Source organism: Colius striatus, chromosome Z (assembly GCF_028858725.1).
Source record: "Colius striatus isolate bColStr4 chromosome Z, bColStr4.1.hap1, whole genome shotgun sequence".
Classification (NCBI taxonomy): Eukaryota; Metazoa; Chordata; class Aves; order Coliiformes; family Coliidae; genus Colius; species Colius striatus.
This window is the reverse complement of record NC_084790.1, coordinates 8,245,502-8,271,788: the sequence shown is the minus strand read 5'-3', so window position 1 is coordinate 8,271,788 and position 26,287 is coordinate 8,245,502. Positions and strand designations below refer to the sequence as shown.

Here is a 26,287-nt window from a genome sequence, read left to right as displayed (position 1 = left end):
CCGACAAAAGTTAATTTTGCAGAGGAAAGCAGGTATTATTTATCCTGAGTTATGGCTGTGTGCTGCTCACTTGAAGACAGGGAGTGCACACACCAGGCGCAGCCCTGTGTGGACATGTGTGCAGTGTGAATGACACCAGCAAAAGAAAAGAGGAATCCTCAGCATCACTCATTATCTCTGCATGGCAAAAGAGGGTTAAAATCGAAATGGAGGCTTTTTTTTGGGACCTGGGCCCTTCTGTCGCTTGGAGAGTACAGTTGGGGTGTGCTGGCTTGGCAGAAAAGGGAGGAAAGAGAGGCAGGCAGCCATGCAAGGGCATGCACCTAGCAACTGCTGCTGAAAGGCTGGAAAGTTTCTGTTGGGATACGGCTGGGTGGAAGAGGAGTGATTTAAAGGGAGTGTGTCAATGTGTGAGAGGTCAGCGGGAAATGAGGAAGGACTGAAACACACCTCCTGCATTATCAGCATCAATAGGGCTTTGATGCCACAGAGATTACTCTGCTAAAAGTTATTAACAATTTTTATAGCAGTAATATGTGCTAGATGTAACCACGCATGGAGATGTGTACGGGTGGGGAGATGCAGAGAACAGCACGCTGTGGCATATGCCTGTATGCATTTGGCTTACCAAAGGCAGGCGGGGGCCTCTTCCTATGGGATGCATCTCCTGAACTACCTGATTTAGAAATACTTGTTTAAACTGCGAAAAGTTACTTTGGTATGTATGAAGAAGAAGCAGAAGGCAGAAAGATCTTTCCTTTCAAAATAAGGTATCTCGAGGAATGCGCATTATACAACTAACTTTAATTCTCTGCAGTTACAAACTATAGACTTGCTATCCCTTTACATAGATCCATGTGAATCTACCAAATATAGTGACATTGAAATTTCAAATGTCTTTTTTTTTTCTATAGCACTTGCTTCACAATTAGAGTAAAAAACTTCACTTAGATTGTACTTAGCAGAACGCTGCAAAATATAAAAATGTGTCAAGTACATACAAAAGAAGTGCAATCCAAAGCAGTGCAAGCAATAACTTACATCATTATTTTTTTATGCCATGTTGTAAAAATCAGTGTTGTCCAGTCAAATAAGGATTTAGCCTGTACTTAAACAGGATAAATGCCCTTTTTTTTTTCTTCTGGAGGAAGAAAGGTGGTGGGAAGCAACATGAGGCTGCGCAGAGCAGGACGATTCATATTGTTTTGTTTTTATTACACACTGTTCTTACGAACCCCATCACCCATTACCCTTTTGACAATAAAGTTGGACTCAAATGGTGACCCCACTAAAACTGATGTTAAGCAGCCTGTACTGCACCCAGTGCAGCCTGTCCTCCAAATACAAACATGACAGCATTTCTGCAGAGAGGCAGGAAGGCTCTGTCAATTCCCTCCTCTGGCTACTGCACTAGATCACAAGTGTTGAGTTCTTGATCAAGTCTTTGTTGTTTAAACACAGCATTTTACCTCAAATAAAACAATTAGCATAAATAAACTTTAATGTATTTTAAAAAATGCACTTGAGTATCTTGTATGTGATGGACGTTTGCCAGGGAGATCATCAAAAGGTTTTGAGTGAAGGGCAGACACCATGTATGTACGGTGCATGGAGAGTAGAAATGTTTAGGTGGGAATGAAGCAGCAGAAAACAATTTTAATTGCTGCACAGTATCTGTCACATTAGCAGCACCTGGACTTTGAAAAGATCTCCCCACCAAAACAGCACAGAACCACCTCTTATCTTCAGTAACATGCTTGTAAAATAAAATGTCTCAGTGACATGGGAGAGACATGACACTTCAGATATCCTCGGTGATTTTTTGATTCTCTAAATACTGCAGTTTTACAAACTAAAAAGAAAAATCCTCACAGAGTTTGGAATTTCATTCTTTATATACTTACTTGGAAAACGTCAGCTCTGTGTCTGAAAAATATCACTTTTGGCCACGGAAATTACACTTTTCACGGAAAAACGTAAAAATACGGGTTTTTTGCATTGTGCTGCTCTATTTTACTCAGAGCTTATCAGTAAAAGGACTCGCTTATATTCCTGATGACCAGCCATCAAGCAATTATTAAAATCCATCCAAAACACTCATTTCAACACACGGAGAACATCAATTGGGGCTGTAAATACTTGCTGAGAGAAATCTCACAATACAACATCCACGGAGGGTACTGAAAAATCTGGAAGCACTTATACACATCTTCATCACATTTTCCTAAGGCATTTGCTTTGTTTAGCAGCACAATGCTGTGCATGCTATAGATACTTTATTTCCAGACAGTATTTCGTCCTGAAGTAAGATATTATATCTCTACTCCTCATTTTAATTGCTTATAAACAATTGCATCCTACCCTCTTTTTAAAAATTGGAGCTGCTTGGAAAAGATCTCTTTTGCTATCAGGAAATTTTTTCAGGTCTTGCTGCCCTGCAGAGTTCATGCACATAAGCAAGTCCAGCGTTTTTCTTCAACTGAATACCACAGATAATGCGCTGCTACAAGATGCTCAGACTCTTCTTTATTTCAAAATTAAAAGCAAGTTCCACTCCCCATTTAGTAGATTAGCTCATATTCAAGTCCATGCCCATCTCCTATGTTCATTGACTCAAATATCAGTAAAAGACAGCTTAAAATAAGTGAAAAGTGTTGCAGATGCACAGTCTGTGCACAATGCAGACACACAATATATATAACACTCGCGCAGGATATTGTTACGTATAAGAAAACAGTTATTGGTATAAATATCCATCAATTTCATTTATGTATTAAACCAAAAAAGAACAGATTTCCAGTTACTATCCAACTTTTTTTTTTCCCCTGAAGATTTTTGAAATCTGTATTTGCATGTTCATTTTCTATGCCACGGAAAGCTCAGAATTCATCATTGATGCAAAAATCAGAAAAGATCCCCTGTACTAATAGGTCAACACATTCTTTTGCTATTTTAATAACGGCCTGTCCTGTTACATTTGTTATTCATTTAGAATAAGGACAGACAATTTTTTGGTATTATATAGCTTTCTTCTGGAATATTAGCTTTGTGGCTTTGAGAGGCCATTTTCTAAAGATCCTAATAGTCAAATGACATCTTGGGAAATGTTACATTCTTGCTGCATTTGCATGATAATGAAGATGAAATTTCATATACGCTACCTGAATTATACTTATCTAAGTTTTGTTTTACCGAATGACCAAAGGAATACGTTCCCTAAGCCAAAGTATTGCAATACAATGCAATACATTATTGCTTCTGTGAAAGACATGAAACTATAATCCAAGTGATAACCTTCCCCGTAATTTATGTAATAGTGTTAACATGATCTCAGCTGTATGTCTCCCAACACTGATCTCCTCCAAAGAAAATTCTACAGCACCCACAAAAAGATCCACAGTATTTTTTTTTTTTTTAAATGGCAAAGGAATGTCTCTTTGATGCTCAGTGCTCTCTAGGACAGAAATGCCACAATAACATTTTATTTTTCACCAACACTCAGCACTGTCATGCTCTTGGTAAAGTTCACGTCAGCTTATTCAACAGAGATAAGCTATCCTTTGGATACAACCACAATTCACCTACTGGGAAGTCCATGTCTCAAATAATTTTCTTGTCACTGAAAGAGGTTTGGTGGGCAATAATAACAGGCAGCTTTCCCATAATTAGGCACGTAGGCAAATAGGTGGTACTCAGCAATTGCAGTAGTGGATTTCAGAGCTCTTGAACATGGCTTGTTACTGCAGATGTTGAAAAGCTCCATTCCCTATAAGAGTGATCCAAGAACCCAGTGGTCAAACCTGGGTTTCAAAAGCCAGCCCCTGACATACCACGTTGATAACAACAAGGGCATTGTAAGGAAATACTTGTTTTCTCTGATCAACATGGAGTTGATCAACCACCAGTCTGCTCAGTAATTTACCTGTGTGATTCATTTTGAAGTATAGCTCCAGAAAGCTTTATTCCAAAGATACCATTTTTAAGTGTTTTTGAATCATACTGAATTTTGCTAAGCTATTTGATGTGTACTCAAGAAATTCAGTACAAATCACGCAGGTTAAAAGGTGACAATATTAATCTAAGCAAAGACACCAGCACACAGGGTCTTACAATTCTCTGCATATAATTGCAAATTCTTTAAAGAGAGGGTTGTTTTGATTTTTGCTGGAAGCTATAGGCATTGTTTTTTTTAAAAATCTCCTCAACACGGAGTAAGTGGTGTACATAATGGCAATTTAATTTCAGGTAGCTTCTCAGCAGACTGTGGTCTATACTGCATTCTAACTGCAGAAACACATTCAAATTTAAAAAAAAAAGAAAAAAACCCTTATTCTGGAAAATGAAAAAAAAAAGAGGAAAGGCCTATACTCAAAGGAACATCTGAATAAAATTGAGACATCTGCAGCAAAGTTTTCCCTTCTCCCTAGAATGTTTGAGATGAACTCGGTGTAACACTGCCTTCCAAGAAAAGACAGGGTGATCAATGCAGGAGCACATCAGGCTCCCTTGGACAGGCCAATCAATGCAAGAAAGAACCTTGCCCAGGGCCTTATGCAAATAGAAGCACGTCCTGCAACCCGGGGAGGGAACATGCGCAATAGATCAATGGCATCTGAAAAACCTTACAGCTATATCAGCCTCAGACAGTAAATATATAATGATGAATCCCTCACGTTCAGCCGTGAACTCTTTAAACTAGGTTATTTTCAACAGCTGTTTTTAAAAAAATCTGCTGGGGCTGTAGACAGCAACAGCGGAGAAGTGACAGGAGATTACTGAGGGTTAAATTAACAATGCTTTTTTTTATGGCTGAGAAAATATAATCTCTGTACATTAACACCTTGTAAAATGCTGGAAGTTACGTGCCCACTGGGGTAGTGGGGGCTGGCTGGGGTTTTGTGTTGTTATTTTGATATTTTGCTTTTTTTTTTTTTTAATAATATCTGTCCAGTAAAGTACTTGGTGATGCAGAAAAAAAGAAAAGGTTTATAGTTGACAGGAACTACAATAATTGGGACCTCACACCACAATCATCACTCTGTGGATTGAAATTTTTTCTGTCAAAGGATATTGTAATTACATTTTTTGTACCCTCAACTATTTTAGACTAAGGCTCGTAAGCAAAGCAGCTGATATATAACACTGGAATTAAAACTTGGTAAGGTGCACAAAGCAATATTCATGACTAAAGGACCACACAGGCTCACCAACTACTTGGTAACTACGGAAATAATTTCCTAAACATTATTCCTCATCTGTTCTGGGAAAGAGATGGGGAGAGAACGGAGGAGGACGAAGGGACAAGCAAAAAAGCCTATGAAAACTTTTCCTCTGAAGAAACTCAGCTTTTAAAGATCACTGGCAGCTCCCAACTTCATAGAGCAAAGGTATAATACTCCTGTCAGACGGCTAGAGCCACCCCAAGACAAAACATAATCCAGATATTGACAAGCAAATAAAATGTCTTGGCTTAATCAAGCTTGTGTAAATCTCATGCACTTTGTATCGTGATGCTGAGATTCACTATTGCATTCAATTTCCCTTGGAAAATGGAAAAGACAGAAGAACTAATTAAAATATTTATTTTTCATGTACTTATGAGGAAATTTTACTCCTGCGTTTTGACACTTTACATTAAAATCTCAGTTCAGTTCTGTGGCATTAAAAGCACAGTTTTCTCAATGAATATACGTGCAAAATCTACTTATGTATTTTTACTTCACATCACATTCAAGTAAAGCCCTTAAATAGGATTATTTTAACATTTAAACACTGGTAGTCATGCTATTATTAATATTAAAATACTTCACTAATATACTGAAAGAGCTATGTAACACATCTCCTCTAGATTAAAGAAAGGAAAGTTCTAGGATAAAATGCAAATTCCATCTGCTTATTAGAGCACCACAGTTTTAGAGCTCCCTTCACCAGAGTATGTTTGGATTCTTTTTACTCCACCTGGATTTGCAATGCTTAATATATTATTAACTTGCAGTTCCCCTGGTTGATCCACTAAACCGGGTCTTAAAGTCTTATAAAATCTCTACTATTCCACGCAAAACCCATACATATACTTTCCACTATAATTAACATTTAAATTAGCAGTAACACAATACACTTGTGTAGTCTTAGCCTAAGATCATGTCACAAAAATAGAAAAAAGTATGAAATAACAGTGAGACAACTTTCTTTTTAAAATGTTTCTTCCATTAACACACCTGCCATCCCCCCGCCAGCCCCAAACAGAATTTAAAACAGCCAAATATTTCAGAACAAATAATCTAAATGCACCACAAAGCCTGATGGAATAACATGTTTTATTTTCCCACTTTCTTCACCAAATCCAATCCTCCTAGTTTTCGTCTTATGCCTTAAAAAGAACTGCAATCTCTTTAGACTGTGATGACGTTGTACAATGTAAAATCTTTAGTATTAATGTCCCCAAAGCAACCTAGAGAGATAAGGAACAACCTATAAACAAAATGCCAGGGTTTTTCATATCGTACCTGCCAGGAAAAACACCCCCAAAACAAGAGTGCTCGTGTTTGAACCTCTGATTAGTCCAATGTGTGGCCACTCATCGATGACATGACCACATCTGCATAAAGTGGAGCTCTAAAAATGCAATTTTCTTGTCCTGATACACCACTGCCAGAAAACAGGCATCTGCAGAGGATGAGCTAAAAACGAAGGGTGCATACCACAGCAAAAAGAGGCAGCTGATGGTAAGATCCTGAAACAGCTGGACTAAATAAAATAAAAAAGCAAGATGTGTAGTCATGAAAGATTTTATAAGACTACAAATATGAAGAGTTGATAAGTCTGTTCAGGAAAACAGAGGACGAGACTTTTACAAGAAGCAGGACTCGGGAGAGGGATGGCACGTGCACCAGCATCTCAGGAACTCATCCTGAGGTAGCTAAGAAAAAGATGGACTGAAATAGTTTACATAAGAGTGAAGACCATGATGCTCAATATCAGATTATTTTCCTTAGAGTTTCAGGACAGAAGACTTGTCTCTGAGTACTGCTGATGAATTTGTCCAATATCTGGAAGAGCTCTGATGAGTATGAGACAGTTCAGAGTTCGGAACTGTACGGAACTGCCCATCTTGAGATGACAACTCGTAACTTCTGGGAAGTTCGGGCAAACAGTGAAGAGATTAATAGCTAGGTAAGAAGCTAAGGAAAAATAGTCACCCTGGGTCCTGGAGTTAACCATTGAGATCAACAATGTACTTCACACATTTTAAGGAGAAGGTTTCAAACAGATGTTGCCTCATCAAGGATCAAGTGCTGATGTTTATCTATACAACTGAAAGGATGAGCAACGTGGTCTTTGAACATGGTGTCTGTGCTTTGGCTTTATTTTTGACATCAAAACCAGAATCTGAAATGAAAAATACTGTGAGTGGTAGGTACACCCTCTGGCAGAATTTAAAATGGTTGAAACAATGAAGGAAAGGATCCTAACACAAAAAAATTTATTGAGCTAGAAGGAAGTTCCTAGTCAGATATAGGGATAGATGCCAAATATGGTTTTATTTAACACCTTCATTAATGATCTGGAATTAGTTAAATTTGCAGGTGACATTAAAGCAGGAGAATCTGCTAAGTAAGGCATGAAAGAAATACAAAATGAGCTTCCAAGATTCATAGACCTGTGGCACAAAAGGGATCGTTACGACAATCTAGTTTGTCATCCTGCACAACAAGGGCCAGAGCACAGATAGATTTAATTTGAAAGAATGTGAGATGTCATTGGTGGTGGTGGTGCAAAATCACCTACCACATTCAGGACCACTGAGGAAAGAGAAATTGAGAGCACAAAAATACTCTGAGGGATTCATGAACATTAGTGGATACAAAAAAAATAAATAATAACATTTATATTAATTAATAAATAAATTAAATAAAAACACTAAAAATTAAAAGAAACTCTAGAAAAATAAACCTGAAATCTAGTACCATTTTGGCTGCATTGACCAAAATTTTGCACACCCGAACAAAGGTACCAACGTTGACCTTGAGCTAACCATGGCAATGGAATCCAATTCTCAGCAGACAAATGTTGTCAAATAGTACTGAACTCAGACAGGAATACAAGGAAAAAAAAAAAAAAGAGATAATTATATATAGGTGGGCAACAAGACAACAGCAGGATGGAAGTATAACAGCAATTGCTAAAAATCAGAAGGCTCTTCATAGTGAAATCTAAAAGTAACTCTTCACTCCATAGTGCACAGAATTAAAAATGATGCAAAGAAACTACAAAAATATACCACTAGTGAGATGACGTGGCTCTAAAAATTTCTCTGCAAAGGAATGCAGAAAGTGCTGTCTTCCACCTCCAAATCCCATATGTAATTTCCAAGCAATCCAGACTTTACCTCCAGTTCATTGTTAATATGATCATCAGCATTTCAACTTTGGTGTCAAACTAGAAAATTAATACAAATGGGCCAATGAGATGCAAAGTAATGATGGGTAGTGATGGCAATTAGCACTCAGAACATTGTCCTGGCCCACAAAACATTGTCGTTCTCCTTTGGAAGAAGCAGGCATGGGGCATGTGTACAGACCATGGACCGAGCGGAGTGAAGCCTGTTGATATTACATTCTGAAATGATTAAGCAAAAAGTAATGAGGCTGAGTAAGTTATCTAGTGCAAGGTAATGAGAAGGGATGAGTATTCAAAACACAAGCCTCCTCTGGAAGTGGACAACACTTGGGCTTTCACTGTAGCCATCCTCTTCTCTCAGTCAGTAGCAAGGCCCAGAGGGCTGGAGATGAACTGAGGAATGCTTACACTCCACTTAAACTAAAGCACCAAAAAAAGAGCAAAAAAAGACGTGTAGCTATGGTGCTCTGAACTGCCTGGTAATTGTCCATCATTCCTCTGTCTCCTCCCGTTAGATGATCCTTTGAGACTGCAGGGTCTTCAGGACGAGGCACTACTATGTGATTGCTACTGCAACACAAATGGATAATAACAATAAATGGTAATGAGTGAAACAATGCCAGTGAACACTTTTCAGCTTATTTATTTCAGCCCAGAGTGGCCTAAAATATCTGCTCTGTGTTAAAATGGGCAATATATGCATATATATACATATGTGTATATGTGCATACAGATATATACACACAAATGTACTTTTTGTACATACATATATTTGCAAAAGTTAAATATGATCAACAAGTTGCTCCAAGTACAGCAGGCAGCAACATGTATTAAGATACTTCAGTACGTTTTGCTTAATCCATCATTTAATTTCCTTATTGCTGCAACCCCTCATGGCAGTGTCTGTGATCCCTGTTGCTTTCTACTGCAAGCTGAAGCCTGAGCTTTTCAGAAAGTGTTAACAAAACCAAATATGTTACTTACAAAAATAAGAAGGGAAAAGGGTTGTTTGCAGACACTGGTGTTTGGAGGCTTGACCCAATTTTGGTTCAAACCAGTGGAGTGAACCAGTAGTCAGAGAGCCACTGGTTCCAGAAAAATTAATCCAAACTGGGTCCAATTGTTCAGGGCTGAAAACATGCACCCGCACAAGCTGGCATTCACAGAAACAGGGACTCCTGGGTCACACGAAGGATGGATGGTCCCAGCCAATTACTCACATAACTCTTGCCATGTGTGGGTCATGCTGGGTAGCAGCTTTGCCCTAGTCCTCCTGTTCCCAAACAGGCCTTCCTCATTCAATGGTGAGAAACCTAATTCTACCCTAAATTTATTCATGACCAGTTTTAATCCATTTGTTCCTGTGCCAACATTGTTCTTTGGCTTACACGGCTCTCTCTCCCTGCTATTTACTCTCCTGGTGTATTTGCAATCCAATCCCTCTAAGCTTTCCTTCGTCAGGCTGAACAAGCCATGCCTTTTAAACTCTGCTTCTGTAGCAAATACCAAATAGACAACAAACCTCCTTTTTCTTCAACAACTACCAAAGTTAATGTAAAAGCATTAGCAGATGACACAGCTCTTATTAAGACTGATATGCCTAGAGTGTGTATGTACTGTTTCTACGGCCAGACTGATCCTAGTGCTTATGGTGGGCACGGCATCTTCATGCCTCACCACATCATGGCATGTCTGCATACCCTTCGTTTCTAGTACAACAGGTTCTTCATCACTGTGAGAGTACCTCACCCTGACTTCTCTTCCCATATCTCTTCTGGGCCAAGTCAATGCTCCTGAATTATCTCAGACAAATCTCATCATCGTGCTGACCAGCATTAATATTTCCGTTCCTGGGACAGACAACAAACACATGACAGGACTACATTTTCTCTTTTGTTGCACATAGTGGTTTTGCCTGGGCCAGGGTTTTAGGTAGTGGGGGGGGGGGGGGGGGGTACAGGGGTGGCTTCTTTAAACAAAGAGCTGCCAGAAGCTTCCCCTGTAGCAGACAGGGCCTGTGACAGTCAATTCTAAGACAGATCTGCACCTGACCCAGGCCTGGCCAATTACTGACTGAGGTAACATCTCTGTGAGTAATACTTGGGAAGGAGAAGATGTTGCTGGGCAGTTGCTAAACTGCAGCAGCAACAGGGAGTGAGAATGTGAAAAAGTCTCTTCAGACACCAAGGTCAGTGGAGAAAGAGGAGAACAAGGTGCTAAGGTCCTGAAACAAAGACTCCCCTGTGCCCTGTGGTGCGGCCCATGGTGAGGCAGCTGTGCCCCTGCAGCCCATGGAGGCCAGCGGGGAGCAGAGACCCACTCGCAGCCCGTGGAGGAGCCCACGCCAGAGTGGGTGGATGCCTGAAGGAGGCTGTGGCTCTGTGGGAAGCCTGTGTTAGAGCAAGTTCCTGGCAGGACCTGGGAGCCAGTGGGGAGAGAGGAGCCCACTCCAGAGCAGGTTTGCTGTCAGGACTTGTGATCCTGTGAGGGGCTCAGGCTGGAGCAGTCGGTACCTGAAGGACTGTTGCCCATGGATGACCTGTGCTGGGGCAGGGTGTGAGGAGCTGCCCCCATGGCAGGCCCCATGCTGGAGCAGTTCATGAGAAACTGTATCCCATGGGAAGGATCTATGTTGGAAAAGTTAGGGGAGGGCTGGAAAAGTTAGGGGGACCCGTGGGGAGGGACCTTGTAGTGTAGCAGTGGGAAGTGTGAGGAGGCCTCCCCCTGAGAAGAAGCTGCGGCAAAGTCCATCTGTAATGAACTGACCACAACCCCCATCCCCTGTGCCACTGAGGGGTGGAAGGAGGGAGAGTTCTGGGAAGAAGGAGGGGTAGGGGGAGATGTTATAAGATTTGGTTTTATTTCATATTTCCCTGCTCTGTTTGGATCGTTCATTAATAAATCAAACCTTTCCTCCCCAACGTGAGTCTGTTTTGCCCATGATGCTAATTGCTGAGCAGCCTCCCTGTCCTTATCTTGACTTACAAACCTCTCGTTATATTTCTCTCTCCCCTGTCCAGTTTAGGAGAGGGAGTTACAGAACAACTTGGTAGGCATCTGACACCCAGCCAGGGCTAAACCACCACATTGTGTTTTTACTTACAGATGAAAGTTATTCACTTACAAGCCATCAATGATGATGCTACAGTCCAAGGGCTTCTCCATCACCGCTGTCTCCTGTTCCTGAGACCACTCTTCATATACAAATGCAGACAACTAGTGAATCAATGCGTAAGTGTCCTAAAGTTTGTGTAATTTCCTTTAATTTCAATTACTGCAGAAATTGTACTTCTGCCTGTCATGGTTTGACATGATAGCCTTTTCTTGTAAGGGGGAAGGGGCTGTAAACATGGCTCCTGTAAGAAGTTGCTCACAACTCTCTCCAGCTCTGAGCCAGACCCACTTCTGGGGCTGAGCCAATTAGATGCCTCCACGGTCAATTTTTAAGAAGAAGCTAGACAAGGAGGTTTCTTCCCCTATCTTCCTCCATTTTCTTTCCTTTTTCTGCACCTTCTTCTTTTTCTGGCTGGTGGCGGTGCAAGAAGTAGGAACAGTGAGAGAAACAACCATGTGGACTCCAAGGTCAGTGATGAAAGAGAGGAGGAGGTGTGCTGGAGCAGAGACTCCCCTGCAGTCTATGGAGAGAAGTGGTGAAGCTGAGATTTATTTTCATTCCTTTAAAGACCCCGCATTGCTGAGTGTACCCGCACTTGCTGAGGGTACACTCTGTCCCCTCAATCCAGGTCATTGATGAAGATGTTGAACAAGACTGGCCCCAGAACCGATCCCTGTGGGACTCCACTGGCCACAAGCCTCCAATGTACATATAGTACATACTCCATGTGCTCATGTCAGTAACAGAAGTACTAAAAGGAATTTGCACTGAGGCTAGTGACCTTAGTCCTGTCCAACCCTTCTTTACACAACTCACTACCCTTTCTCCATCAGCTCCTTTTGTCCACCCTCATTTCCTATTTAACGTTTTTCAGAGAAATGAGCATTTTTCCAAGAAGCACAACCATGTATAGCAGAAAAAAATAACAAAATGCAATTATGATCCTATTTTTACTCTCAGACTTGCTTCTCTGAGCATTCCTACCTAAGCTACTAATGTAAGCATACAACACAGAAGCGAGATGCAAAATGGGTAGTTGGGTGATTGCTGATTTGTCCAAAGACTGGACACACAACTCAACTCCTGACAAACCTACATGACAGCATGTCATACTGCTCTCCCAATTGTTTTCTGACAGTCAAAGAATGAATTTATTTATTTATTTATTTGTGTAACACTCAGAAAACCTTGAAGCACAGTGATCTTTTGCGTTGTTTCTTCACAATATGGATATTGATCACTCAGGTGTTTTGCTTCTCAACTCTCTACCATGCTCCCTACAGCCATCACAGATCTGCTGTCACTTCTGCCACACATTAGTAGGTGTATTTCCATTTAATACATCATGCAGGGGAATTAAGAGTTGCATATCCACAGTACCTGCCCTACGCTCTTAAATTCCTGAGCCAAACTAAATATAAAAATCTAGTATGTCTGTTTATGTTAAGTATATATAAATAAAAAGCCAAATAAAGGTAACCATTGAATCTGAAATTTCATGAAATTATATTAATGAAAAGCTAACAACAGTTTCACAGCCCTGCCATTAAGGCTCTTAAATTGCATTTTGCCTGTGACAGAATATTGATACAGCCTCAGAGACTCCCAGGTAGCTCAGCAGGTGTCTGTTTATCATTGTTATGATTATGGCACCTATCAGTTCTAGCCAAGGTCAGGTCCTTGCTGCACTCAGCACAATACAACAAAAAGAAGTGCCAGCGTGTTGCAGAGTGTATCTCAAAATGATGGACCTGAAATTATTTCAAATGGATGAAATTGGGCGATTTTGATGAAGTTAGGAAGCTACAGTAATTTGAACAGTGTGTTTTAAGGGTTCTAATATTAACAAAGCTGTCTGAAAATACACACACACACACACACTTTTATTTACACCTTTGTGCAAATTTTCAATATATACATCCAACATTTCAGCCAACAAAGACTATAATGCATAGTTTCTGATCTGCTCACAGACAATGAACCTACTTTCCTTCTCCTAATTGAATTACATTTCTCCACGTGCTTTATATTTTTACAGCAGTACAAAGGTTGGAAGCTGGAGCTACAACTACCCATTCTCACAATTTTGTCACGATTCCCATGATATTTGGTGTTTTCTTCTTCCTTAAAGATATTATTTAACTAACATTTAAACAAAAAATCTACAATTCTGGTACGTGAAGTGCTGAGGAAACCCTTGCAAATGCAAAGCTTGAGGTCTCAGGAATACAGGAGGCAAATAGCAGAAATCTTCCACAAAATCTTTTTTCTTTTTTTTTTTCTATCTCAGGATATTTAACTGACAATTTTGAAAGCTTAGATTTAACATTTCTTCTCGTGATTCTGAAATGACTAGTTGTCATGTGTTTTTTACAATGATGGACACAGCTTAGTTTTACATGTCAGCCAGCATCCTTGGATCACCTTTTTGTCCTTTCTACATGAAGCCAGGCTCTGAGGCTGTAATTAGATCGGCAAAGGTTGGCCACAGCACTTAGGTAGGTACAGGGGCACAAGGTATCTGTACTTCTGCATGGGTCTCTCATGCAGGCAATGATGAGGGAAAACATTCTTTTTAAAGCAAAATAATTGTAAACCCACAAAATTTGGCAGAAAAAACTCAAAGGAGGCGTTGTACTAGAAACTTATTTTCTGTAAACTAAATATAAAATTGACTCCATCAATTTTAAATTCTCACTTTCTGTTAAATTTCATAAAACGATTATACGTTAGGAGTTGGGAAAGTTCCACAATTTACCGTCAACTACAGCAAGCTGCTTCTGAAAATAAATCCCCAACTACAGTCTGTAAGGGGTAACAGAAGTAAGAAGCTGAGATGTGTTCATGAATCATGGCTTGAGTTTTTCCAAATCAGTAATTAGCAGAACACATTGACCCATCAGCTATTTTTAGTGCTGTGTATTCAAAAAGTAATTTACGTGTAGATATTATCAGATGCACATTTAATTTCAAGCCACAATTACACAAAGTTTTAATTACTAAATATTAAGATACATTTTAGCATATGGTTTATGATTAGCATTTGTAATTCAAGCTATAAACAATACAACTAATTACATTTATTGGTGGAACTTTGCTTCCCACACATGTTCCATCAGTTTCAATTATTCCCCTAGTAATCTATGACCCAGCAAGGTACAGAAATCATGTGCCTACATTGCAGTAACTGAGTAACAGTTTCTGTGCATTCAAGCATGATATTACAGGCTCACCCTGTTTCTCTTAACATCTTACAATCACAGACATGTAAAAATGTGCATTAAAAAGCTGAAAAGACCAATAAAAATGTTAGTTGTCATCACACGTACTTGCTGCCAAGTTTTACTGGTTTGTTTAATGAAGGACTTCCAAACCATAGCCTGACTTTTTATGGCAAGATGAAATTTGGAATGCAGACTAGGTTTGGCCACCAAGAGTTTGTAAAAAAAACCAACCTCCTCCTTTTATACCTGTTTCACATGTGATGGTCATCTTTGCTGTCTTTTCACTTCAAGTTTTGCAACAAAATGCACACCCCCCTCCCACGACTGGACTTGGAAACCTGTGGAGTGCAGGGAGGAGGCAGAGCAGAGCTGCTTTTCCTGTGCCAGCTCCTTTAGCAGGCGCACAATGAGGGGCACCTGGATGTGTCCTGTCCCTGAGAGGCTGAACACTTCCCTGCGCTGCTCTGGAAGAGCCACAGTTCTTCCCACGTGAGGGTACCAATGACTGTGTCAGAGTCTTCAGGTTTTGTCAGGTCTCTCTGCTTAACACCAGAGTGGTAGGTTTGCATCAAGAGCCTCAACCACAATGAAGGGATAAGCTGAGGATCTCCGAGATTGAGATGACTGTGAACAATCTGGACAGACTTTGTGGCACTGAACATGCAAAGTGAATTTAAAACATATTAGTTGAAAATGCAAGTGTTTTTGGATTTTCTTGCTTGTTTGCTTTTTCCCTGTGGGCGCAATAAAATGCAGAGGGCCCAGGCAGAAACCTTAACTCCAAATTAAAGCCACATGCTGCTCTCCTGTAGGAGGCATGGATGCAGAAGGAGCAGCTGTGAAACAAGTCTCCATAACTACTACAACCTCCAAATTCACCAACTGGTTGCCCCAAGGTTCTTGCACACCAAGTGTAGAGGTGGTACGGTTGCTATATAGTGTAGCTGCTCTATCACCCTCACTATCCACCCCACACAAAGCAGGAAAGAAAAGTTATCAAAAATGTATTTGTCATAAGACAATAATTGCCCATCAGCTGCTCCATCATTTGAGCTCTTTGCAATTACTAAGTGCCATATGGACAAAAAAATTAAAGAGAAAGGAGATCATAACAAAATAAAATCTTACAAACTAATATTGTGATAAAATAGTTCAGGGTTTATTTCAATGATATCTTTCTCGGCGTACACATTATTTAATTAATCTGCTTTCAGTGGAGCTGAAACCAACTCTACCAAAACCAGGTGTTAATATCCTTTGATTTAAAAAAAAAAAACAATTGTGCTACATTAAATATACTTCTCAGATCTAGTTTTGCATGACAGATATGTGATGTGCCAATGGTTATATATTATATTCTTCCTCTCAGGCATGCATCTCCTGCAGAGACAGCAGACTACAGAAGCTGACCCTTACTGAGACCATCTTGTCTCTCTGACAAAGCTCCTTTTTAACTTCTTACTTACTGGTTGCTTCCTGCGATGGATAAAAACTTTAGCTCAGCTTGTGATAATTTCACAGGCCCTGAGCACCCTGACCCTGGAAGCCCCAAGGTCAGAAGTCAAGTCTTGTTCTAAAACATCTGTGTGCTTCATATTAAAGTAGAACAAAAGTGTAGAAATATCCACCCGTGTGACAAGAGAAACAGCCAAAATGGGAATGACACGTTGGTCATCTGTTACCCACGCCACCTCAAGCTGCTGACTGAAAAGTGATGGAAACACTCTCCAAGCCTCCTCTGAATAAGCACTTTGTTCAGGAAAGGCTGAGAAAGGTTTCCAGTTGTTTTTTATTCCCACCCTGTGCTAAGCATATGTATCTGTAGGTGTCCGGTGACCCAAACAACGTCTCTTTACAAAACCTACAGAAATTCTGCTAAAGCTCAAATTTGGACTGATCAGGCACACCAGAATAACTGGGCTAAAACACAGGACAGCTGAAAATTGTGGCTCAGGAAAGCCAAGACAGAAGAGATGCTTCCTACCCTTTGCTGCATCCAAGGAGCAACAGGCACACGCAATACAACCCATTTCTTGCACAAAGTTGTTATGGATGGAACTATTCATCTTTACTCGTTTCATCTCTTCAAAATTTATTTTTGAGACTATCCATTGACCTGACAATAAAACACCTGGGGAAAAGGATAACCTCAAGCCTCACATCTGTACACCTCATATATGTTACAGAAATTCTCTTCCAGAAGCACAGGGAAAATCAAAATGGACTTAAATTCTACAAAAGACAAGGGTAAACAAAAATCTCAAGTTCTTAAAATACAAATGGTCCTGGCTTTGAATTTTCTTGCTCCTTAGAGCAGCAAAACATTAACACTGAAACACTCATGCATGCCTTTGCTTAACTAAGGCATTCATCTTATATCAGGCAGGAAACACTTTTGCTAGCTTTCAGTTAGACAAAACTAATGTGTTATAGACAAAAAGATGTACATTTATGTTTACTGATTCCTGTGTCTAGAAAACCAATTGAAATGTTCTGCAATTCACTTATCCTTAGTAAATGTGCCTTTTTTTTCCCTAAAAATAAGTTTTCTTCAATAAAACACATTCTGATTATACCAGTATTTCACAATTAAGTGAGAAGACGATAGCTACCCTCAATGGATGAAATACAAGTTCAACAGGCAACGTGGTATACCTGATGGGGTAAATGAATTTGCCTTTAGAGAAAAGGGTGAAATACAGACAAACTGGATGTTCAGCAGTCTCAGCATCAGAAGAAAGATAGCTTTGCACTGTGCAAAGTCCTCCCCATTTCACATCACTGCAGGGCTTAACCAGAGCCTAATAAATGGCAAAAATATCTTTTGCAGATTGTTGTAGAAAAACTGCAGAATTGGGCAAATTTCCCCTCATGTACAGTTTCCGATCTACGTGCTAAAAGGTGCATGTTAATGTGACTTTGACTTAAAACTGTCCTTGTATGTTGTCAGTCTACAACTCCAGGCTTTCTGCCTCAGAGCAACAACTCCTTGAGTACTGCTTTTTGGTACACAGCCTGGATGAGGAGGATGTGATGATTCTTCTTTTCCCACAGTCTTTCACATTAAACTTTACTGTCTAACTGCAAATCAGAGGAAAACACAATGACCTCCCAGTTGCAAAAAATCCGCACAGATTTGATTGAACCAATGTACCTGATCATTGGTTCAAAGTGGTTCCTAAATGGCTGCTTTCAAGAAGGTGATCATAAAGAATTTAGACAATCAGTGAGAGACTGCAGGAATGCAATGGAGAAGTCACACTTACCAACTCTACAAAGGCAAGTCCACCGTAACTGTGAGCAACAAAAAACACGTTCTCTGCAGCTGACTGGGAAATAAAATGATCCCAAACATAAATTGCATGTTCTTCAGGAGATCCATTATCCTGCAGAAAGAAATTATGTTTGTGACAATTACCTTTTAAAAACTGGCAATTCTGTCTAAAAGCAATGTGTCCCTATATGCTCTAAGATGTTTCGTTAAAACAAACCTCAAATGAATATACTCTGGTGTCAAAAAAAAGAACAGATTCATTCATCTAAATAACCGAACTTTAAGACTGCAATCTAAATGCAGTAAAACTGTTGCTTTATTGTGGTGTATTTTAATAAATACAACAAAAATTATGCATCTGCAAAATTTTGTCTAAATACCATAATGGCAATTCAGCTAAACAGAGGCATTCACAGAAATTATGAGCCACTGCTCTGATTTTCATTCTTTTGACAACACTTTGTCAAATGTTTGTTCACTGATGGTTTGTTTGAAGTAGTTAAGCCTTAGTCTGATAAAACAAATAAAAACAAGTAGGAACAATATAATTTCAGTCTTTACAATTTTTTCATATTATGGGCTAACAGAAATCTGTCAAAGATTAAAATTATGGTATTTGCAACTACTTTTCCAAATGCTACTGTTTTGCAACAGCAGACTATGAGAGATAGCACTGATAAAACGCCTCTTGTCTGCTTACACATAAGCCTCTACTTTGGAGTCTCTGGTAGGTAGAGGAGGGCTTTTTCTTATTGAACAAAAATGTGTGAACTAACAAGAGTTGCTGAAGGCACTGGAGTGACCTGCACTGGCTCCAGTGAACTCTCCCCAGATATCAGGGTTGTACACTCCCACCTCTACCTCAGAGGCTCTCGGAAAGCCCCACGACCCTCTGTATTTTACCTCTTTCTCAGGCTCTCCATGTTTTAACTACAAATCTGTCTAGTCTCGGGGTAAGATGCTCTACCAGCTTCCCTGCCCCACCAGGATTTCACACGCCTGGCACAACAGTGCAGGTGCTTTCCAGGCTCTTTTGTGTCAGAAAGAGCTGATCGGTCAAGGTCATGTGATTTCCTAAACTCTACACCCCTTTCCCCTTTGCTCTGCTCCACCACTAACCTTGCACTCCCAGGTCACTCAGAAGCAGACCACAAAAGACTCATTTCCTTGGGAGAAATAATGCACAAACCAGCAAAAGCCACTGGCAACTAAAATATGCGAATTACACAGTGTGTATTATGGTAACTTCACAAAGAACACTGGAGTGATGTAGGCCTTAACCATATTCTGCAACTCAGTTTTGGGAACTTAAGGTCTTAGGAGCATCTAAAATCAAGAGGAAGACAGACAATTAACAATGTGGTGGATTTAGGCTTTTACATCTATTGTCATGTCTGGTTTCCTAAATATGAGTGAGATGGCTTACAAATCTTTATGGATTCCAACCCAAAGCTTTTAAAACAATTATGTGCTTTTAAATTTTTTTTTCCTCTAAGGTGGCAGCGATTAAAACATATTTATCAATTTTTCCCCAAAGCACTGAAGGTACTCTTCTTAGTCCTGAACAGATTCTACTCTTGATTGACATGAGAGAACACAGTTTTAACTAATTATGTATCAACTATTGTACACACCACTTTGCCTATTTTCTTTCAGCCTGGTTTTAAAATTTGGCTGTAGAGACAGGTAAAGGAGGTTGAGACTCCTCCCTTTGTTAGGAAAGAAGGAAGTTTGTTAAACTAAATTTCATAAAGAAAATATGTTTGACAGGTAAGTTATTAAGATAAAGCTGAAGGACAACATGAAATGGAGTCTCCTACAGAAAAGCAATGTACTCTAATTATGATACCTATGGAAAAAGCACATTAAAACACTCTCAGAGTTTTTAAATTACTTTTCTCTATAAGATTTATTTTAAATACACAGGAGATACTTGTTTTTAAATAATAATATTGCCATTAATTATCTTCACATTCTGACAAGAAGGGAAGATTTTTCTGGTTAATACTGCATTTTCAGGTATTCTGTATTTATTAGCCTATATGCTATTGGGAAAAGCACACAATTTTAGGGTTTACACAGCAGCAAGAAGCTTCTGAAAGATTCAGAAACTGAGCCCAGAAAAGCTTCCACTAATTAAAGCATAACCAGTGGTCTAGTAAACCAAATCATTAACTGCACAGCTTCACAGTCCAGTATAAAACTCAATAGGATTTTATAAAAGCAAAGAGAAATGAGCTAGAAGGAGTTACATATTGACTGTAACTACAGTTTCCTTTGTTACTGGAGAAAAAACCCTGGAAAATGTCAGGATAAACAGTGATGCTCTACATATTCTGCAAAGCCCTAAACCAGGTAAGAAAAGCACATACACGAGAGGAGCTTGCAGGAGTCATGTAAGTTTGGAAGAAAAGCTCTTTGCTTCAGAGCACCTGTTTATTTTTTTCCCCTTCTAGCAAGCCCATATTTTAAACAGCTCGGAGGAAGAATAAACCAGTGCTGAGTATGTACACGAAACACCTGTCTGCGGGAATGGGCCCTGCTGATGGCAGAGCACAGTCAGCCTCCTTAGGCTTTTGACTTGTGCTGGGCCCATCAGCGTTAACCTCCTCTGCCTGACCTGAGTTAAATTATAAGGCTGATGGTTTCTGGCAGCTGTTGCTTTCCTTCTTTCCCTTGCAGCTAAACAGAATGCACTTACATATCACTTTGTTCAATTATTTGTTAAAGTGAGGGCTTCTTGGTCATGCTTGATCATTGATCATACAATTATCTACATAACTGTACTAGAAGTTACATACTACACAACTGTACCTCAGAAGGCAGCTGAGGCTGCATGGATTTTCATTTGTGAAACAGATTGAGATGGAAAGGTGCTGGGAAAGCTGATGTTAAATTTCCAGCTGCTGAAAGCTGGTCACCTGTAACCGGTAATTTGAACTCTAAATACACGTAGTGATTCTTTGGAGGTGTGGAAGACACAGCTGTGGGTCTCCATCCCTCTGAAAATCATCTCCTACCCCAATATATATAATTAGAAATAAAAGAAACAAAATAAGAGAGTCATCTTACATGAAAAGGCCTCCGCGTAACACTTAACCGATGCAAAGTATCCCAAAACCAGGCAATTATCCGATTGCTGCAGATAAGGTACCTCCTGTCTGGACTCTTGCCCCTCAACGCTGCAGTCCTCGGGTGGAGGAACGGATCAGATGCCCTGAGCACAAAAGGTACAACCTCTACCTGTTCTCCCATCATGCAAAATCTATTTTTAATGGTACACTACCAGTAAGTTTTACCCCTTAATTCACTAATAAACGAAGACATACATGTCTTTTTCCTAATAACTATTGTATTTTAGTTCTTCTCACTGATAAATTTAGAGTGAACATACCTCAGCTGCTATCAGTGATGACTGATGCTATGGAGCCTATCAGATATTGAACACTTGTGGCACCTGCATGCAGCAAATTCCAGTGAAGACTGCCTTGGAGATAAAGGTGGTTAAAATTATTTAACGCAAGTATCGCTGAGGAACATTAGATGATTGATGTTATATTTATTCGTTTTACCGAATGCTAGAGGAAGCACACATTTCTGGAACCTGTTATAAAAGAGGCAAACTTGAAAGTAACACAGAATTTAAGTGGCTAGGTATTAGGTCCCGATTCAGCTAATGACATATACATGGTGCTAATAAAAAAGATGGTCTTGCCACAAGGATGTATTCCTTTTGAATGAGAAATTATCACCAAGTTCTGCAAATAGGATGGAATGCTATTTAATGTGAAGGAGATAAGCATTCACAAATGCTAGTCTAAGAACAGATTCCCTTTTCAACTGATAAAGGCTTCCCTCTCCCTCAGTATTTTTTAAATGTCGTCTTCTTAACTTGGTATGAAAAATGCCTCCCTTTCAGAACCAAAACAGTGATTACTCATAAAAGACTATAAACAGTTAATATGGAGTTTTCATTTTAATATGAAAAGTTTAATCAAATAGTTTAATAGTATAGTCTATGAAAATAACATGGCAGTAACTAATAAATTCATGAAGAGGAGACTGAGAGTGTATCTCAATATTTACAAATATCTAAAAGGTGAGGGTTAGGAGGCTGGACATCCCTTTTTTCTATTGTATCTAGCAACAGAACAAAGGGTAATGGAATGAAGCTGGAACACAAAAAGTTCCACTTAAACATAAGAAAAAACTATTGTACTGTGACGGTGAGGGAGCCCTGGCACAGGCTGCCCAGAGGGTTTGTGGAGTCTCCTTCCTTGGAAGTATTCAAAGCCTGTCTGGACATGTTCCTGTGTGACTTGATCTAGGTGAACCTGCTTGTGCAGGGGGATTGCACTAGATGATCTCTAAATGTCCCTTCCACACCCTACCATTCTATGATGCTACGTTTCTTATTTGCATGAAGCCATTTAGTATTTCAGGGCCAGAACCACTCCTGTAGGGTTGCCAGTCATTGATTTGCTTGGCCTTGACTCAGGTCCTGGTATGGGTTAGGGATGTCCTCAGCTGCTCTAGCCCAGATCAGCTCAGCTCACTTTTGGGAGTGCCTTGCACCAAGAATGTTATCCCATGACTACGGTTCTCCAAAGTAATAGAATCATAGAATTGTTTTGGTTGGAAAAGACCTTTAAACTCCTTGAGTCCAACCACTAGCTTCACACTGCAAAGCCCATTACTAAACCATGTCCCTCAGCACCTCAGCTACATGGCTTTGCAATGACTTCACCATCTCCCTGGGCAGGCTGTGCTAGTGCATTAACAAACCTCTCAGTGAGTAAGTTCCTCCTAATGTCCAATCTAAACCTCCCCTGGTACAACCTGAGGTTGTTTCCTCTTGTCTTACCACTCATTTCTTGGGAGAAGACACAGACTCCCATCTCACTACAACCTCCTTTCAGATAGCTGTAGAGAGTGACTATGTCTCGCTTCAACCTCCTCTTCTCCAGACTAAACAACCTCAGCTTCCTCAGATGCTCTTCCTAAGATTTGTCTATGCAGTGCTGCTCCTTCTTTTGCTTCAAAAAGAGGTGTTGCTTTGAGAAGACCTACCTGCAGATTTTAAATTCTCTCTGTAATAGTTTTTAAGTCGCTGAAAACCTCAAATGACTGTGGGTAAATTCCCAGACCATCCGTTGTGCAAAACAAAGAGGAGGAAGCGACCACGGATTATGGCCTGTTGTTTTTTCCAACATTGCTAGCACCAAGAGTTGAAAGGTATGTAACATTTTAATGGCTGGAGCCATTAGGAATAGACAGATAAGCAGCGTGCACACAGTGAATACCGTGTTACATTCTGTTGCTTTCAAAAAACAGGTTGAATTTACTAATGTTATATCACACTCATTAATTGTTAAATACCAAGCTGAAGTAATGCAGCAACCGAAGCCTTATCAACTATGCCAGATTCTAACACCTAGACACTGCAAGGTCTGCAGTTATGATGGACTACCTGAGTTGATAACACATGGAATTATCTAAACACCATTTGCATATTCATGTAATTATTTCCTAAGGTTAATTAGCTCCTGCAAAGCAGCTTGCCCTTTGAGACTGCTTACTGTGACAGGTTCACATATTTCCTGTTTCAATGCCAAATTTTACTCTTTTTTTTTGTTTGTTTTTCTTTTTTTTTTTAAAAAAAATAACCTGTTGATGGAAAGTTACAGATGGGGCAAGAGCTGGAAACCTTGAACTACAATAGATTTTACTAGGGCAGAGCAGTTCAGGTGTCACCTTAAACATCTAATTCATCAAAACTCAAAAAGATCAAATCAAGAAAATCAAATTAGTTTTAAGCTCCAGTGGCAGCTCTCTTCTTTAGCTTTGTTTTTTATTTCAAATCAAGGAGTTGGAATCACATTTTTTTGGTGACAAGTGAAAAGTGAAATGCATACGAATAGGGAAATATGTCACACAATTGAATAGCTTTTTAACAATTTACTTGAAGGTGGTTTCTATAATTACTGCTTATCACAGCAAAACAATTTCTCCTTCTAGCTTGATGAGCTACTGTAAACAAGCATGGTACCTGTGTTAAATACAGGAGAATAGAACTGCACAGTAGCTGGGAGGCAGAGACATAGAGAAGGTTCAGATCTCCTGCCTCCAGTCCTACCCTGGAGATGTGAGACCCTTCCTTCCAGAAGGACCTTTCCCACTGTGTACTGTCTCAAAAGCAAGTCAATATTGTATGCATGCAGATGTGTGTACATGTACATAGAAACCAGAAGGCATAGGTGGTGAATGCTGAAGACGAATGGAGAAGATTTAAATCCACACTACTGCCATGTCACAATTTGTGAAGTTCTGGCCTAATGAGGTACCCAGTAAGCCAAGTGGAACTCTACCACTTGCTTTAATACCAGTACTTGGAAGAACTTGATATCCCAGAGATGGGCATTTGGGGCTTGCCACCACAGGGAACACCCCATCTTGCCCCTCACAGCTCTGGTGTCCTTCTCACATCCTCCCTTGCCCCCCACAGCTCTGGTGTCCTCCTCACATCCTCTCATCTCCTCTGTGCCTGCATTTGCACTTCACTCCTCTCTATATTCTTCCCTCCTTTGAAAACCCTCATTTTTTTTTTTTTTAAGGGTGATAACTAGTCTTTTGCCCCTTCTACTGCACAAGCTCCTGTTCTGGCATGACCATTTCCAACAGCTGCCCTCTCTTCTTCCTCCCCCAATACCACCCTTATGAGTACTAAGTGATGCTCATCATCTGCTGCATTTTTCTTACTCCTTTTGCAAATACTTGCCTTGCATGATAGAAAAAATGTTTCATTATGGTGAAACAGAACAAAACCATATGATGGTTCAGTGTCACCACAGCAGCTCCAAAACTGCAGTGAAGGACAAGGTCTAACAGGCTCTGAAGGCAAGAGAGCTGGAACAGATGCCAAAAAAACAGCCAACGTGATTTTTCTTTCCCCAAAGACAACAGCTATGGTATTACAAACAGAGAAGAGGAGGCAAGTACGGAAAGGATAGAAATCAAAACCAAGAAATAAGCAGAAGCAAAGATGCCATTATTGTTTTTTTTCAGGAGGAGTACCTGAAGACTCAGGTACCTGAAGCTCAGGCCATTTAACAAGACTTGAACTTCAATGCAGAAATTCCAGAGTATTAGGAAGCATCCCATCTACCTAACAGTATTTTCCATTTTAATGCTTTAATCAGCTGAGTGAACTCTTGCACAAGTATTTCTGAAATGTTTCCTATGCCAGTCCAAGAGCTGATCCCAGGAGGAAGCTGGACATTTTACTAACAGGAAGAACTGTATTTCTGCTTTACTTACTGAAATGGTTAATCTTAGCCTCTATGTGACATACAAGAAGATACACATATGCAATGGTGGGTTAGCTCTTGCAGAACTCTTACATAACTGGATTTTCAGGAAGGGTGGCAAAGGACTGCCTTCTACACTGAGTCTAGTTGTACCAAATTGGACATGAGGAGGCTGAAGAAGAGAGTGGAGGAAAGTAACAACATTATCTCATTGGCAAAGCAGCTGTGACTGAGGGAGAAGGCACAAGACCAAACGTGACCGTGAAGGCAAATTTGTAACAAACCTTAGATCTAACTACATGCACTGGAAATTCAGCTTAACATGTCCTGCTACTATCACTGGGAAGCAAGGACAACAAACAACGGGGAGTGGGTCATGGGAGTTAGTTTAGTCCTGGGTTAAGTGAGAAAGAGACAATGTGAAAGAAAACAAAATGGGAAGAGATAAAACCACTGACAACTGATGCTTTGGCCTTGAAAGTCTGAATAGATTTTATTTACATACATTGCCATATGAAAACAACAAAACCCAGCAGGATTTGATCAGCTGTGTAGGTGGCAAGGCAGGTTCATGGTCACCAATGGCTGGTGTAGCTCTATGGCAACAGAGAGTATTGAATCTGCAAAGGTTCAAGACTGAAATAATGAAAATGCATTATTTGCAAGTGATGTTATTTTATTCAGCAAATGTGTTCATATGCATTCAGAAACATTTGCATTGTATTCTTCCTTACTTAGCAGGGACTAAACCAAGAACCTTTGGATGTAAAAACACCAGCCTCTTCCACTTAACTCAGAGGAATAATTGGGGAAATAAAAAGACTATATTATTACAGATATTTTCTGAGATGGAGGCAAGATATATACTCTGGTAGTAAGTAGCAGCTGCTTTTGAGACAGAAGGAGATATGAGGTATCACAATAGCTAAGTCTGGTCATTCGTGGAGTTGCAGGCATAAATAGCATG

At 39.9% G+C, this 26,287-nt stretch overlaps 1 protein-coding gene across 8 annotated transcripts in view; it reads right to left on the bottom strand.

Annotated features, from left to right (window-relative positions):
* ARB2A (ARB2 cotranscriptional regulator A) overlaps positions 1–26,287 on the bottom strand; it is a 276,975-nt gene that overhangs the window by 95,843 nt on the left and 154,845 nt on the right. For 7 of the 8 annotated variants that reach the window (XM_062019248.1, XM_062019250.1, XM_062019249.1 and 4 more), the window contains one exon: positions 18,006–18,125. The exons of the other annotated variant lie outside the window; for it this stretch is intronic. In XM_062019248.1, the coding sequence (XP_061875232.1) occupies positions 18,006–18,125 (120 nt within the window). The remainder of the gene's footprint in view (positions 1–18,005; positions 18,126–26,287) is intronic. 8 annotated transcript variants of the gene reach the window in all.